Genomic DNA, 15,135 nt, shown 5'->3' on the forward strand with positions numbered 1-15,135 from the left:
TCCTCCTGATCTCTGCCTCCTGAGTAGCTAGGATTACAGGCGTGAGCCACTGGCACCCAGCCAGTTATTTTAATTTTATGTATTATCTTTAATATTTGCATCTGATCCTTACACATTTTTCTGTTTTCAAAGCATTACTATTAACTTTTCCCATACAAGTTCCTGGATCCTCAAAGATTATAATTTGGTGCTTTGAGTTAGGGCACAGGAATTTTTATTTTCAGTAAGCATTTCAAGTGCATCAGGATTTTTCTCTTGAGATACCATGCAAGAGTGGCTAAAACTCTGACCTAGCCAGCTTGTACAATATTTGGATTTAGGACATCTCTCATATAAGACAAATCCTTTTTTCTCTGTCTTGTCCATTCAGTTTATTAATAGCACTAATAAAAGGTGACTTCCAGATCATCTTCAGTTTATTAAAACTTTGTTTTATTTATCTAACTTTAGAACTTAGTGTCTTATCTCTATAGTGCCTGTGTTTTACAAATTGATAGTTCTTCAGTGTCATGCTGTGTATAAATCAGTTGATAACCACATTTTGTGTATTTTCCCTTTAGTATCCACACATGTATGTAATAAATTGGTAACTTTATGTTGTCAATATGTTAGGATGCTCAAGAATTCCTTCGATGTTTAATGGATCTGCTTCATGAAGAATTGAAAGAGCAGGTCATGGAAGTAGAAGAAGATCCTCAAATCATAACTTCTGAGGAAACTGTGGAAGAAGATAAGAGCCAGTCAGATGTAGATTTTCAGTCCTGTGAATCTTGTAGTAGCAGTGATAAAGCAGAAAATGAAAATGGTTCCAGAAGCTTTTCTGAAGATAATAATGAAACAACAATGTTAATTCAGGATGATGATAACAATTCGGAAATGTCAAAAGACTGGCAAAGAGAGAAGATATGCAATAAGATTAATAAAGTAAATTCTGAAGGAGAATTAGATAAAGATAGAGACTCTGTATCTGAAACAGTTGACTTAAACAATCAAGAAACTGTCAAAGTGCAAATACACAGCAGAGCTTCAGGTGACTGATAATTTGATCATAAGTGATAAATATTTCATTTGCAGACATTGAGTGCTTAAGTAATTGTTACTTTTGGAACTTTTAGTTAATAGACTTATAAGTTAGTAATATCTGCGTGGGAGTGTTAAAGTCAAAATTATAGAACGTGAGGATAAGAGGAGTTTTATGGGTTTAATTATTTAAAAAATTCAAGTCAGGCATGATAGTACAGGCATTGATGCCTGTATCCCCAGCACAAAAGGAAATTCATCCTTCTTTTGAACTATACATTCATCAGAATTTTTTATATAGCTTTAAGTAATTGAAATTAATTTCTCACTGTTCTGAAGGCTGGGAAGTCCAAGATTAAGGCACCAGCAGAACTGGTGTCTGGGGGCTACTCTCTGCATCTAAGATAGTGCTTGTTGCTGCCAGGAGTGCCTTACTGTTGCAAAAGGGTGGACACAGGTCCTCATATGTGCAAGGACAATGCAAGGGCCAAATTGAAGCTGGGTGCTGGTGGCTCATGCCTATAATCCTAGCTACTTGGGAGTCAGAGATCAGTAGGATTGTGGTTCAAGGGCAGCCCTGGCAAATAGTTCATGAGACCCTATCTCAAAGATACCCAACACAAAAAAGGACTGGTGGAGTGACTTAAGTGGTAGAGTGCCTGCCTAGCCAGTGTGAGGCCCTGAATTCAAATCCTAGTACCACACACACACACACACACAAAAGACCAAATTGGAATTTGTATTTTTATATCAAGAAAATTTTGTTGAGATCCTGGGAAAAACAAAACAAGTCAAATCGTAATTTTCTAGTTACATGCACATATTAGATTATGAGTACTGCCATTGGACTCACATGAGGTACGTTTTAGTGTAGCAGTTTAATGTACACTGTTATAGATCATGCCATAATATTGCATTGCTCATTTGAGAAAGAACAAGTGGCCACATGAAAGATAGTTGAGTTAAATTGCTTTTCATATTAAGAGTTAACTTATCTTGACTTAATGTGGTATTTAGTTCTCTACAGTATGTAAAATTAAAACAGCAATAGTTCACATTATGTGATTGTAAGGTAAATGGCCAAAAAATAACAAAAATTTTTATCTCTCTAATTACTAAAGAGTGAGAGCTTTTAAACAATTTAGGTGTTTGAATTAATCTAAAATTCCTTCTTGGCTGAGTGTGTTGGTGTTTGCCGTGATCCCGGTACTCAGGAAGATGAAGAGTTACTGGCCAGCCTGGACTATATAGTGAGAGCCTATCTCAAAGCAAAACAAAGATCCCTTACTACAGTAGAATATTTCATTAGCCTTTGGAAGACTTACAATTCACCTGTATACAGTATGTAAATGCCTTTTAGTCAGGAAAAGTAGGAGTGTTAGGTTCTTTAATTATGCTTACTTTATATAGAAGTTTTTTAGTTGCTAGGTATATGAAATGTCAGTACAGAAAGATAGCCTGGAGTGCTGTCCAGCCTTTCCTCGTCCAAAGCCCAGTTAAACCTGGGACATACCTGTTCTATATTGCTTGGTAACAGGTTTGTTCTAGTATATAACAACTAGGTAGTATTCTAAACCAGGAGTCTGAGCTTTTGTGTGTTTTAAAGCCTTCTTAAAAAAATGTGACCAAGACCATGTGGCAGACAAACCTAAAATATTTACTATCTGCCCATTTACAGGAACAACTTAGCAATCTAAACATTGGCTTTTCTTTCCCCCTTTAGAAAGTTCTATTATGAGTCTTTCACTCCCAATATTATGCAGTCTGATTTAGTCACATTTGATATATTAAGAAATGTCATTGTCTGGAAAAATTCTTGTAGGTGTTGTGTATGAAGGTCTTTATTAACAACAGTTTTTGGTTTTCATTCAAATAACTCATTGAGCACAGTCTCTTGCCTTGGAATGTATGTTAGGCACTAGGACTCCAACACCAAACTATCAAGATACTTCTGATGAAACTTATGGTTTGTGATTCTTCTTATAATTTAGTTCTGAAAAATACCTTTTCTTGAGGAGGTGCATTTCCTTTTTATCACAGTAAGAATAAATATGATTAATTTATGTCTGAATCTCTTATCATTTAAGAAAGAACTCTGGGCTGGGGGAGTTGCTTAAGGGTAGAGCACTTGCCTAGCATTTATGAGGTCCTGGATTTTAGCCCCAGTACCATTAAAAAATTAAATTTAATTTAAAATTCCTTGATATAGTTTACAAAGTGCTAAATTTGGACCAATAGGATCCTCTTTGTATTTCCACTGTTCACTTGGAAATACTGGATTGCCTACAACAGTAATGCTTTGTAAATGTTAATTGGGTTCCTTGATGGAAAGTCAGCTATTAATTTGCTTAGCAATCACTTTGTCTATCAAATATTTCACCTGACATTTGTTAATATTTGTGTTCAGAATAGCAAATTACAAAACATTTACATTAATTAACATTATTAGACAAGTAGAGTAATTTCACTATTTAAGGTAATAATACAAATTTTAAATATTACAGAATACATCACTGATGTCCATTTGAATGACCTATCTGCACCACAGATTGTTCCATCAAATGAAGCTGTTAATCCACGTTTATCAGCAAGTCCTCCTAAATCAGGCAGTTTGTGGCCGGGCTTGGCACCTACTCACAAAAAAGGTAAACAGTTTTCCTTAATCAGGTTCCTTTGTTTTGAGTCTTAGTTGAAAATGCTGATGTTGATATTTGATAATTTAAAGTGTTATGAAATACTATTTGATCTTTTAAAATTGATAGTAGAATATGCAACCATGATTAGAAATTTTTATGTGCATGGTACTCTTTTTAAAAATTTTCTTACTGTTGAATTCACCTTTTTAAAAAAAAATTGTTAGCATATATACAGGGGGGATTCATTGTGACAATTCCAAATAGGCTTATATTGTATTGATTAGATTGCCCCCACCATCTCTCCCCTTTCACCCCCTCCCTGCTTCACTTAAATCAATTGCAAGAAGTTTCATTGTTCTATTCGTATAGATATATGAAGCCCATCAACTATATTCCCTTACCTTAATCTCCTTCATTCACCTTACCCCTCCCCAAAGTTATCCTCCTTATACTTTTTTAACAGTCCTGTCTTTCATTATTAATTTCTTAGTTAATGTTTGAAGGGGTTTCTTGATGTATCCTCGCTGTGAGTGTACTTTGGTCCATTCAACCCCTTCCATTACACTTCTTTACCTCTTCCCTTCCACCCCCTATTTTTCAGCAGCTTTCAATACATATGTTTAGATTCTTTACCTTCACAGATGTCATGTTTTATGATATTGTTGATGCTCTATCATTCTCTTTTCCTTTCCCTCCTTCCCTGAGTTCCATAGAGTAGTTCCACTATTACAAACATGTTCTACATATGTATATGATTACATTTGGTTTTGTGTATATGTTTATTTTTGGATAAACAGATGAGAGAAAACATGAGGCCTTTGTCTTTTGAGCCTGGCTTACTTCATTTAACATGATGTCCTCCAATTGTATCCATTTACCTTCAAACCACATTGTGTCATTCTTCCTTATGGCTGAGTAAATTTCCATTGTGTATGTACATCAATTTCTTGATCCATTCATCAGTTCTAAGGCACTTGGGTTGTTTCCATAGTTTGGCTATTGTGAATAACAATAGTTATTGTTTGGCTGTGATGAGCATTGGTTATATAGGTGTCTCTGTTGTATACCGACTTAGGTTCCTGTGGGTAGGTGCCCAGGAGCGGTGTCACTGGATCATATGGCAGTTCTATCTTTAGCTTTTTGAGGAATTCCATACTGCTTTCCATAGTGGTTCTACTAATTTGCATTCCCACCAACAGTGAATAAGGGTCACTGTTTCACTACATTCTCACCAACATTTGTTGTTTTTGCCCTTGAAGTTGGCCATTCTGATAGGTCAGATGAAATTTTAATGTAGTTTTGATTTGCATCTCTTTTATAGCCAGGGAAGTTGAACACTTCTTCATGTATTTATTGGCCATTTGTTCCTCTTCCTTTGAGAATTCCCTGTTTCATTCATGTGCCCATTTCTTCATTGGGATGTTGATTCTTTAGGGGTTGAGTTTTTTGAGTTCCCTGTAGATTCTGGATATTATACAAACATGACTAGAAATTTTCATAAGCATGGTGCTCTTTAAGATTCACTTACAGTTGAGTTCACTTTTTAAAAAAAATTCTGAGTTTTAACAGATGTGCATTATCACCAACATAATACAGAACAGTTCTAATACACTAAAGAATTCCCTCATATTCTTCTTTTGTAATCAGCTTCTCCTCCTACCCCTAAGTCCTGGCATTGTTGATACTCTCTTCCTATTGTTTTGCTTTTTCCCAGAATGCCATATAAATGAAATCATATAGTATTTAGACTTTTGAAGTAGGCTTCTTTCACTTAGCATAATGTATTTGAGAAACAGTTGTATTATTGCACGTCTGAATAGTTTGTTCCTTTTCATTACCAAGTTGTATTTCATTGTATGACTAAATCACTGCTTATTCATTCACTCATTGAGGAACTTCTGAATTGTTTCCAGTTTTTGGCAATTAGAATTATGCTGCTGTAAACATCGTGTATAGGTTTTTTTATTATGGAAATAAGTATTTGTTTGTCTAGGATAAATACCTATTAGTGGGTTTGCTGGGTTTTGTGTTAATTTTATGCTTAATATTGTGCAGAACTGCCATAATTGTTATCCAGAGTGTCTGTATCATTGCACATTCCACTAGCTATGTATGAGAACTTTAGCATTATAAAATACAAAATTATAAAACTCTTAGAAGGAAATATAGGAGAAAGTCTTCATGGTCTTGTGTTAGGTAAAGTTCTTATAGACATCAAAAGCATCAAAAGCATAATCCATAAAAAGTTTAAAATTCTTGGCAAAGGACAATGTTAAGAGAATGAAGAATACTGGCACCAGTGGCTCACGCCTATAATCCTAGCTACTCACGAAGCAGAGATCAAGCGGATCACACTGTGGAGCCAGCCCTGGGCAAATAGTTCGTGAGACCCTATCTTGAAAAAACCCAGTCACAAAAAAGGGCTGGTGGAGTAGCTCAAGCAGTAAGAGTGTTAGTTTAGCAAACATGAGACCCTGAGTTCAAACCCCAGAGCTGCAAAAAAAAAAAAAAAAAGAGAGAGAGAGAATGAAGAGGTAAGTTTAGGAGGAAATGTTTACAAGTTACTTAGCTGACAAGAAATATAAGAAAGCTCTCAGTAATAGAGTCTTCATACAGAGCCTTACTTGGAACCAAAAACAAACAAGTAAAAGCAGAATTGCCCTAAAATAAAAATGAGGAGACTGAATCCTCCTATTTTTCCTTAGCTGCCAAACCCCACCACTTTCTAACCTCTTTCCTTTCTTCATTTGACCTGCTGCATATGGATATACCAGTGATAAGGTTGAACTCCTCATTTTTCATATATAGCAAATGACCTGAATGTTGTGGTAAATCAGGATTTTTTTTTTTCATTTTCCATATGTACATTTATGGTGGCCAAGAGTCGTAAGTACCTTTTTAGAAAAATAAAACCAGCTTAAGCCTTGTCTGATAGGTTTATCTGTTTGTTTAAAGGAACACTACTAAAAGGTATTTTTGAAAATTTCTCTACAGCACACAATTTTTACTACCTTGATTTTTTTTAATGTTCTACATTTGTTTTTTCAATTCTAGCTCAGTCTGCATCTCCAAAGAGAAAAAAACAGCATAAGAAATACAGAAGTGTTATTTCAGACATATTTGATGGAACAATCATTAGTTCAGTACAGTGTCTGACTTGTGATAGGGTGAGTATGTGGGAATTATAATTCACAGAAAATTTCTGTCTGATGTTCTTTTAAAACTGAAAAAATGGTAGAGAAATTTAATTCCTTCTTTTTGCTGCTATTGATCTTACATACATTTACATCAATATAAATTGATTCTAGGTGTAGAACTTACTTCTTCAGAAGTAACAGCAACATCCTTTTAAAAGGATGGGTTTTGATTCATAATTGGACAGGTTTGCATTATCAGGAAAAATTACTAAGTTCTTAGTCTATTTTGGCTACTTATAAAGATGAGAAGTTGCTCAGCAAAAAGAATTGGTCACACACGTGTATTCTCCCAAGGCTGATAAAATTAGTGTGCTGGGAAACTGTTGCAGTTCACTGACGTAAGGCAGTACATGGATCTCTGACATTTGGTTTACCTTGTGGCTTGTAAATATTTTTCCCATTAAGATTGGATTTCAGATAATAAAGGTAGTGTCAGATTCATAGATAATAACAAGGCATAAATTTGAGTCATCATGTGTTTTTTTAAATAACACTTAAATCCATCGAAGTTTCTTAGCTTTTCTTAAGAATGGTTTTACTTTAGCTGGGCACCAGTGGCTCCCACCTGTAATCCTAGCTGATCAGGAGGATTGTGGTTCACAGCCATCCTGGGCAAATAGTTTGTGAGACCCTATCTCAAAAATACCCATCACAAGAAAGGGCTGGTGGAGTGGCCCTGAGTTCAAGCCCCAGTACCACAAAAAAAAAAAAAAAAAAAAGAATGGTTTTACTTTAGTGTGTTAATAAATATGAAATAATGTCTCAAAACTTAAGAAAACTCAGTTTCCAATAATTTTGTTATAATCTTAAGTCAAATTTAAGGGCATCCAACCTATAGAATAGATTATATGTGATCCAGAAATGTTTTCAGCTGCAGTCATGTGCCATAAAATGTTTTAGTCTGGGCAGACTACATATATGACAGTGGTCTAGTAAGATTATATCACTTAAAGACATTGTAACTATTTTAGTTTGTATAAGTGTATTCCCTGATATTTATATGGGACCACCCAAAACAGTGCATTTCTCATAATGTTAAGCACCATATGATATCAAGTTGTGCATTAGACACACACACACATCCCCACACACACTTTAGACAACATTTAAAAACTGTTACTAGTCTGTAGTCCCACCTCCTCAGGAGCCTGAGGCGAGAGGATCGCTTGAGTGCAGAAATTTGAGACACAATCTGGACAACTTAGTGAGACCTGGTCTGGAAAACAAAACTAAACAAAAAACCAGAAATGAAGCAAACAAAAAACTTTTATCACAATTCAGTTTCCAAAAAATACATACGTTAGTTCTGAACAGTCTGGATTTTGGGCTCAGAATGTAGCCCAGTGGTAGATGACCTCCTTTAACATGCACAAGGCCCTGGGTTTGTGCTCCAGCACTCAAAATAAATGAATGAATGAATGAATGTATAGCAGAGAGTCTGGATTTCTGGCTTTAAGCTACCACATCTGGATTTGGGGTACTTAATGCTACATGATCTCTGACTTTAATGGGGATGTTAGTGGCTTTGTACAGGGTTTATATGAAGATTAAATTTAGAATAACACTTGTACAGAACAAGTGTATTTTGCTGGTATTATTATAAAAGCAGTTTCTTTTGTTTCACTTATTAGAACTTGCTTTAATCTTTGGAGTCTAAAAAGCTAACCTTGTAAATATTTGTGCTGGATTATTTTCATCCCATTTTTAAAACACAAAACAATTTTAGGTGTCTGTAACCCTCGAGACCTTTCAAGATCTGTCCTTGCCCATTCCTGGCAAGGAAGACCTTGCTAAGCTGCATTCATCAAGTCATCCAACTTCTATAGTCAAAGCAGGATCATGTGGCGAAGCGTATGCTCCACAAGGGTGGATAGCTTTTTTCATGGAATATGTTAAGAGGTATGTATTTGTTTTCTTTGTTTTCATTGATTATTGTAACTGCTGTTTCTGCTGTACTGGCAGAACACTCCCTTTTTTTTCTGTCAATGATGTTTCAGGTTTGTTGTCTCATGTGTCCCTAGCTGGTTTTGGGGTCCAGTAGTAACCTTGCAAGATTGTCTTGCTGCCTTCTTTGCCAGAGATGAATTAAAAGGTAAGAAATGTAATCATATCTATGGCTAATTATTGAGGTAAAAGCTGAACTTTAGGGCGGCTTTTTTTTTTTTTTTTTTCATTTTTCTTTTATTATTCATATGTGCATACAAGGCTTGGGTCATTTCTCCCCCCTGCCCCACCCCCTCCCTTACCACCCACTCCTCCCCCCCTCCCTCTCCTCCCCCCTCAATCCCCAGCAGAAACTATTTTGCCCTTATTTCTAATTTTGTTGTAGAGAGAGTATAAGCAATAATAGGAAGGAACAAGGGTTTTTGCTAGTTGAGATAAGGATAGCTATACAGGGAATTGACTCACATTAATTTCCTGTGCATGTGTGTTACCTTCTAGGTTAATTCTTTTTGATCTAACCTTTTCTTTAGGGTGGCTTAAATCGTACTTGCTCATATTAACATAGTGCCAGTATCTATCATGGCAATAAAACTATGAGAAAAATCCTGAAGGAATTTACACATATTTCAATAGTATGAGATGATGTGTCTTCTTTTTTTCTTTTTCTTTGTCCTTTTTTGTTTGTTTGTTTTTGGTTTTGGTTTTGTGAGATTAAGGAAGAACAATGTGTCCTAAAGCTGTTCTAGGATTCAAAAAAGGAAAAACTCAAATCAAAATAATGGACTTTTTTGTGTATCTTGAATTATCTGTGAAGTCTTCCATATCATCGAGGGTCCTTCACGCTTCTTGTGTGTCTAGAACTTTGCTTGGACATGCAATAGGCTGTCAGTAAATTTTGTTTATTGGGTAAATGAAAGATGTTGTTTGAGGAAGGCCTTCAAGGTTAAAAGTAGAGTGAGGGAAAGGATGTTTTAGGTAAGGTAAACATCATGAGCTGACTCATAAGCAGACACTAAAAAAGTGAAGCCTGTTTCATTGCCTTGTGAGGTCAGCCTGTGGTAAAATCAAAGAATTGCAGAACCAAAAGAAAACAATTTGCAGTTAATTTGAGAGGAATGACTAGATCTGTTCTATTTGCAGGTGACAATATGTACAGTTGTGAAAAATGCAAAAAGTAAGTGACATTAACAATGCTTTTAATTTCATATTTTGCATTTTTCTTGGTTATTTGAATTGGGCATATGGAGTTACAGTTGACACTGCTTAGTAAATTAGGCCAGAAAGCTTTGTCCTAGTAATAATAAAGAGCTTGGTTATTTTGTGGAAAAGTTTGAGTAAAAATTAATAGGCTTATGAAATATGTTACAGTGTGTATTTTGAGACATGAAACAAGTGAGTTTGCATTAAACATTTTCTAAAATAAGGGAACATTCTCTTCTGGATTATCATTTTAACAGGACAGATTCAAGAAATGAAAGGTATATAGTTTAAAATCTGCACAACATTCAGTAATTTTATGCCAACTTTGATGTTATCTACTATTATAATGGCAGAATAGGACAGTTAAGCCTATTCTGATTTGTATATATGTAGTACCAGGTGCCTTTTTATTTTGTAATACAGTCACTCTTAATGCCTTTTGATAAGTCAGAAAAAATTATTAGAGACTTGATAAAAGCAAATATTTTTGAGGTAGAAGGAACTGGAAATTTTTTCTGAGTCTCTATAATAAAAAATAATGAACTCCTAATAAGATTTGTAATCTTTAATAATGTAGATCTTTGACTGTTGTCAGAAACCCCAGGAAAATCTTAATCTGCAGCAGTTGATTATTTTCATGACAAAGGAATGGCGTATTATTGGGTAAATAACAATGAAAAAGCTGCCTTGTATCATTGGAAAGAGTTTATCAGTTTGTCCTTGAACTCCTGTCTGTCAGCTGTAGAGGGAGTTGGCCTGGATAGGGATCTGAAATTGACTAGGATAAAATAGTGAAGTGGGAACAGAGCCTGTATCCATCTCAAATCCAAAGTAGACATCCATCAATGGATGTATGTTAGTATTGATTATTACTAATAGTCATTGTTTATTTGATTTTTTCCCCATATTTAAGAATAAAGATTTTGGGCTGGTGGAGTGGCTCAAGTGGGAAGAGCACCTGCCTAGCAAGAGTGAGGCCCTGAATTCAAACTCCAGAGCTGCCAAAATAAATAAATGAATAAATAAAGATTTTGAAATCAAGTATGATAGGGTACTCCTACAATCCCACCTGGCAGGCTGAGGCAGAAGGATAATGAGTTCAAGCCTAGCCTGAGCCATGTTGCAAGGTTTTTCTCAAAAACAAAACAAAACAAGAATTTTATACAAATAGGAATTTGCTTTATGCAGTTTAGTTAATATCTGAATGTTACAAAGGTATAGCTAGACCATAAACAGAAACACATTTGTGTAAAACATTTTTTCAACAAGAAATTACAGAACTCCCTGTTTTTATTGTGGATATCGTGGTTTCAGTTATTTTTCACAATAAGGATGACAGTGCTTTGATCATTAGGATATCTGATGTAAATATATAGCAGTTTAGTAGGGAGCATTTCTAATCTGATGCCTTTTTGTCTTTGCATTTGCTAAAATATTTTTGTGCTCTATTTAAATATATTAAATCTTTTACAGATTCATTAGTTTTTTTTTTTTTTTCACCCTTAGGTTGAGGAATGGAGTAAAGTTTTGTAAAGTACAAAAGTTTCCTGAGGTATGGGCTTTACTTTAACTCAAATTTCTTTAATGTGGTAAAGCATTAGTGTAACACAATGTAATAAATTCTCTTAAAAGCATTAGTGTAACACAATGTAATAAATTCTCTTAATATGGTTGAAGAATGAATGGTTCTATTGATAAGTTGCCATGTGTACCTTTAGGATTTTTCCTTTTTAAAATACTGGGTTAAATACCACAAGTACCCTTAACAGTGTACTATGCTGAACATGATGTGATCAGACATTTTAGGATCCTGCCAGGTATAAAGAGTACAGATAGAAAGACAAATAGTAGTGAACTTAGGAAGAGCCATGTTTCACCATTTCCACATTTGAAAATCTCTGGAATCGGGTTATAACTGGAGGCCAATATTTAACCTTGACATTTAATTCAATATGAATATTCAATAGACTCCTTTATCTAGTATATAAAACTAAGTCAAATATTTTTCAGTAAACTTTTAGACAACTCTACCTTTATCATTTTATTTTGAACATCTCAATTTCTTCTGTAAAGAATAAAAATCTTTAAAAGAATTAGTGTACTAATTTTTGCCACTTGGAATGCTTTTAGTCTGCAGTAATGACAAATTAGGGTTTTGAATTTTATTCTCTTTTAGATTTTATGTATCCACCTTAAAAGATTCAGACATGAACTGATGTTTTCCACCAAAATTAGCACCCATGTTTCATTTCCACTGGAAGGCCTGGATCTTCAGCCATTTCTTGCTAAGGATAGTCCAGCTCAGATTGTGACATATGATCTTCTGTCAGTTATTTGTCATCACGGGACTGCAAGTAGTAAGTGTACAGTTTTGAAATTTGTTCTTAGATTGAAAAATAGGTGCCTGAATTAATTGCTTAAGTAAAACCAGCTTGTTCAAACGAAGAGAAAAATTAAAAACAGATTTTACTGCTGGTTATTAAAAACATGTCAGACTACCAACACAAGGAAATGATACATATTTAAGGAAATGGATATATTAACTACCCTAATTTAATCATTATACATTGTATACAATGTATGTATATGTATTACATATACATACATTGAATACACTACTTCATAAGTATATACAGTTACTATATGTAAGAAAAAAACATGTCAGACAACAGGAATTTGAATTTTTTTTGTCGTGATGTTTGGAATATTGGAAATTATATTGTATAGGGTTAAATGAAAGGATTTTAATATAATCATTTTTATGAGTTTTAAAGACTGCATTCTCTAAGCTGGTATGGTGGTGCACACCTATAATCCTAGCACTTGGGAGGCTGAGGCAAAAGATTGTGAGTTCCAGGTTCCAGGTTAGCCTTGCTATGTACTGAGACTCTGTCTCAAAAAAACAAAAGACCCAAAAATTAAAATTTCTGTCCTTCGTTACCTGAAGTGTTGGTGGTGGTGAGGATACATAGCAAAAAAGTAAGATCGGCTATATTTCAGCTGCTGTTCTAGGCACTGAGGACACAAAAAGTTTATCCTTGGTTTTTGTGTTAATTTGTATCAGTGTAATGATTTATTTTCCCTTTAATACAGGTGGACACTACATAGCTTACTGCCGAAACAATTTAAATAATCTCTGGTATGAATTTGATGATCAAAGTGTCACTGAAGTTTCAGAATCCACTGTACAAAATGCTGAAGCTTACGTTCTTTTCTATAGGTAATGGGAGTAACTATCTCATAAATAAGCTATTTTTATAATAGCTATTACTGACTTCTAAGAATTTCAAATGGATTGCTGAGTAAAGATTAGAAATTGTTTTACCCATGAGATTGAAAGTAAAAGGTTGGCTATGGAATGATTCTTTGTTTAGAAAATTTTAAATCATTTACAGGGAAGGCAAAAATATTTTGTTTTAGAAAGATTGGTTCTAATAAAAAAGCTAGGCAGTGGCAGTTGGAATTAACTATCAAATATGCTCCTAAAATAGCTAATAAAGGAAATATTATTATAAAAAATCTGTGGTATTTTTCATTATCTTATGAAAGAAAATGCTAGCTGTTGAAACAGGAATACAGATTAACTGTTTAGCATGATCATTAACAAACATTTCAATGCTTACCATGTGCCAGTAGTTGTGTGGATACCAGTAGTCAAGATGCAAAGTATATTTCTCTTGAAATTTCCAAAGACTGATAAGATCTACAGTATCACTGTGTATGCTAAGTCTAATAAGGAGGAGCAAAAATCAACCTACTAGTCTAAATGCACATTGAAGTTAATGAATCATTGTCCTTAATAGGAAAAGCAGTGAAGAAGCACAAAAAGAGAGGAGAAGGATATCAAATTTGTTGAACATAATGGAACCAAGCCTCCTTCAGTTTTATATTTCTCGACAATGGTTAAATAAATTTAAGACCTTTGCTGAACCTGGCCCTATTTCAAATAATGACTTTCTCTGTATTCATGGAGGTAAGAAATCCTGTCATGCAAAGTAGTGGTCTGTGTTGTTAAATAATTTGCAACTTAGGAAAGAGCCAAGAATTTTCTTCTTTCATTTCCCCATCTATAGTTCAGTTGAATGTATTCCCTGTAGCTTCAGAAATTGGCCTTGTCTGTTCCTCCCTCCTCCCTTTTTTATTCTCTCCTCCTTGTCTGTCCCTCCCTCCCTTTCTTTTTCTTCTGTTTCTTTTTTTTTTCCCCCTTCCTTTTTTTCTGTTTCTTTTCTTTCTTGGCAGGGTCACGCTATATATCCCAGGCTGGCCTCAAATTCCTAGTCCTCCTGCCTCAGCCTCCTGAGTGCTGGGATTATAGGTAGGTACTACCACACCTGGCTTAGCCTTGTCTTTCTAATCATAGGCAGTATGTAGCCTCTCTATTGAACATATACTTATTAAGCTCCTATTTGAAACACTGTGCTAAAGCCTAAGGATATCTGAGACCTTATTTCTGTTGTCAAAGCTTTAATTTAGACAGTAGAGTTAGATGTACAAACAGCTAATTACATTACAGTGAGTCTTCCATAACATGATTTTTCTTGGGTGAGGGCTAGTGATTTTAGCTACTGCTTGCACCTGTAGTTCTTACCCCCTTTTTTTTATTGTTTTATTATTCATATGTACATACAATGCTTGGGTCATTTCTCCCCCCTGCCCCCACCCCCTCCCTTACCACCCACTCTGCCCCCTCCATCTCCCCTCCACCCCCTCAATACCTGGCAGAAACTGTTTTCCCCTTATCTCTAATTTTGTTGAAGAAAGAGTATAAGCAATAATAGGAAGGAACAAGGGTTTTTGCTAGTTGAGATAAGGATAGCTATACAGGGAGTTGACTCACATTAATTTCCTGTGTGTGTGTGTTACCTTCTAGGTTAATTCTTTTTGATCTAACCTTTTCTTTAGTTCCTGGTCCCCTTTTCCTATTGGCCTCAGTTGCTTTTAAGGTATTTGCTTTAGTTTCTCTGCGTTAAAGGCAACAAATGCTAGCTAATTTTTTAGGTGTCTTACCTATCCTCATCCCTCCCTTGTATGCTCTCGCTTTTATCATGTGCGCTCTCGCTTTTATCATGTGCTCAAAGTCCAATCCCATTGTTGTGTTTGCCCTTGATCTAATGTCCACATATGAGGGAGAACATACG

General features: G+C 35.0%; 1 protein-coding gene across 5 annotated transcripts in view; it reads left to right on the forward strand.

The window, feature by feature from the left end:
* The window catches only part of Usp33 (ubiquitin specific peptidase 33), a 56,797-nt gene that overhangs the window by 25,815 nt on the left and 15,847 nt on the right, over nt 1-15,135 (forward strand). For 4 of the 5 annotated variants that reach the window (XM_020173328.2, XM_020173325.2, XM_074079714.1 and 1 more), the window contains 10 exons: nt 613-1,030; nt 3,525-3,665; nt 6,711-6,823; nt 8,580-8,752; nt 8,851-8,945; nt 9,938-9,971; nt 11,504-11,549; nt 12,174-12,354; nt 13,091-13,217; nt 13,801-13,970. In XM_020173328.2, coding sequence (XP_020028917.2) covers nt 613-1,030; nt 3,525-3,665; nt 6,711-6,823; nt 8,580-8,752; nt 8,851-8,945; nt 9,938-9,971; nt 11,504-11,549; nt 12,174-12,354; nt 13,091-13,217; nt 13,801-13,970 — 1,498 coding nt within the window. The remainder of the gene's footprint in view (nt 1-612; nt 1,031-3,524; nt 3,666-6,710; nt 6,824-8,579; nt 8,753-8,850; nt 8,946-9,937; nt 9,972-11,503; nt 11,550-12,173; nt 12,355-13,090; nt 13,218-13,800; nt 13,971-15,135) is intronic. The other variant, XM_020173327.2, reaches the window with a different exon arrangement.

Source organism: Castor canadensis, chromosome 7 (assembly GCF_047511655.1).
Source record: "Castor canadensis chromosome 7, mCasCan1.hap1v2, whole genome shotgun sequence".
Taxonomy (NCBI): domain Eukaryota; kingdom Metazoa; phylum Chordata; class Mammalia; order Rodentia; family Castoridae; genus Castor; species Castor canadensis.